The sequence below is a fragment of the Egretta garzetta genome, unplaced genomic scaffold (assembly GCF_000687185.1).
Source record: "Egretta garzetta isolate BGI_Z169 unplaced genomic scaffold, ASM68718v1 scaffold536, whole genome shotgun sequence".
Taxonomy (NCBI): Eukaryota; Metazoa; Chordata; class Aves; order Pelecaniformes; family Ardeidae; genus Egretta; species Egretta garzetta.
In genome coordinates this window covers 983,412-985,396 of record NW_009260068.1, presented here as the reverse complement: position 1 = coordinate 985,396, position 1,985 = coordinate 983,412, and the positions used below count along the sequence as shown (strand labels likewise).

The following is a 1,985-nucleotide window of genomic DNA, read 5'->3' as shown; positions in this document are numbered from 1 at the left end:
AAACGTGCTGCGTTTCGCGAGCGGGCTTTGTTTCCTCTTGTCTTCTCCCGCTGGGAATTCTGTGGATGACCGGGAAACCGAAGTAGGCCTTCAGAGAGCCAAAGGTGTTTGAAGGTCATGTCATAGAATCGTAGAATCATAGAATCACTTTGGTTGGAAAAGACCTTTAAGGTCATCGAGTCCAACCTTTAACCTAACCCTGCCATCCCACCACTAAACCCTGTCCCTAAGCACCTCATCTATCCTTCTTTTAAATACCTCCAGGGTTTAGTCTGGAGAAGAGGAGGCTGAGGGGAGATCTGATCGCCCTCTACGACTGCCTGAGAGGAGGCTGTAGGGAGGTGGGGGTCGGCCTCTGCTCCCTGGTAACAGATGATAGGACGAGGGGGAATGGTTTGAAGCTGCGCCAGGGCAGGTTTAGGCTAGACATTAGGAAAAAATTCTTCACCGAAAGGGCTGTCAGGCTCTGGAATGGGCTGCCCAGGGAGGTGGTCGAGTCCCCATCCCTGGAGGTATTTAAAAGAAGGATAGATGAGGTGCTGAGGGACAGGGTTTAGTGGTGGGATGGCAGGGTTAGGTTAAAGGTTGGACTCGATGACCTTAAAGGTCTTTTCCAACCAAAGCGATTCTATGATTAATGTATAGGACTCCGATATTACTTTTTCTCTTTAAGACTAGTAAATCTCTTGCCCGTACCCGAGTTTGTGAGGCTTAAGGCAGCGGTCACTCCGAGGGCATGGCTCTTTAGTTCCCTCTCTCCACAGCTGCACGGGAGAGGGCTCACACAGCGCCAGGTTCTAGGGGGTGTGCAGAGCCCTGGTAGCTCAAGGCCCCGGACAGCATTGCTAGCAGAGGGCAGCCGCCAGGCCCCGCCGAGCCCGCCCCTGCTCAGGATGTGCCATGGGCCCACCACCCATCTTACGCTGGCAGAGGCCTCCGCAGGCCTTGGAGCCCGCTTTACCCTCAAGGGAGGGTCCTGCGCCAGGCCGGCGCCGAGGCTCCGCAGGGCCGGCTGAAGGGAGGCTAAAGGGCTAACAAAAGGACCTTTGTGAAGCCAACTGTAGATCCATCTTAAATTGCTAGCATTGTGTTTTAGATTAATTTACTAATCATATTGAGGACGGAAGCAGTCTGTTTGCAGTGGTGTCCAGCGACAGGACTAGGGGCAATGGATGCAAACTGAAACATAAGAGGTTTCAGTTGAATATGAGGAAGAACTTCTTCACTCTGAGGGTGGCAGAGCACTGGAACAGGCTGCCCAGGGAGGTTGTGGAGTCTCCTTCTCTGGAGATATTCAAGGCCCGCCGGGATGAAGTCCTGTGTAGCATGCTCTAGGTGAGCCTGCTTTAGCAGGGGGGTTGGACTAGATGATCTCCTGAGGTCCCTTCCAACCCTTACGATTCTGTGATTCTGTGATATGAAGTAAACTATAGATAAGAAACTAACACTGTAGGGAATGTGGAAGAGGGGAGATGAGTAGCAAATGGCCCATCTTTGTTACAGGCCTGGGAAGGTAGGAGAGCAAAGCGTCTGGCACTTTGTCGCTATGAGGATAGCCCAGGATGGGGAGCCGGCTGGTACCGGCTGTGTTGTTCTGACAGCAGAATAAGGGGGGGTGGAAGCTGGAGTTCACCAAAAGGACAAGGTGAAGAAGAGGAGTGGATGAAGTAAACGACCCCTGAAGACCATCGACTCAAATCACTGAGCATGCGCAGTTGGGAGGAACTTATGGAAATGACCTCTTGAAACTAATTTTAATACGAAGCGGGGACAGGTTATGCCTATGTATAGGCGCATTGGGAAACTTCATGTATATGTAACACTTGGCTACATATAAACAGGACAAGCTGCCGTGTTGCGGCGCGCACGACTTTGGTGGGACTACCCCCCGTGCTGCCCGGCGCTGAATAAACATACCTACTGTGCAATCTTACAGATTGGGGAGTCTGTTTTCCGCACGTCACCGGCCAGCCGGCCGCCTCCGT

General features: G+C 52.4%; 2 protein-coding genes across 4 annotated transcripts in view; one reads left to right on the top strand and one right to left on the bottom strand.

Moving 5' to 3' along the window:
- Nucleotides 1-1,985, bottom strand: part of UBE2D1 (ubiquitin conjugating enzyme E2 D1) — a 21,187-nt gene extending 19,202 nt beyond the window's left edge. For all 3 annotated transcript variants that reach the window (XM_035896657.1, XM_035896655.1, XM_009641166.2), the window contains exon 1: nt 1,918-1,985. The gene's annotated coding sequence lies outside the window, so the exon portion shown is untranslated. The remainder of the gene's footprint in view (nt 1-1,917) is intronic.
- CISD1 (CDGSH iron sulfur domain 1) overlaps nt 1,547-1,985 on the top strand; it is a 12,987-nt gene continuing 12,548 nt past the window's right edge. The window contains exon 1 of the mRNA XM_035896675.1: nt 1,547-1,577. Coding sequence (XP_035752568.1) covers nt 1,547-1,577 — 31 coding nt within the window. The remainder of the gene's footprint in view (nt 1,578-1,985) is intronic.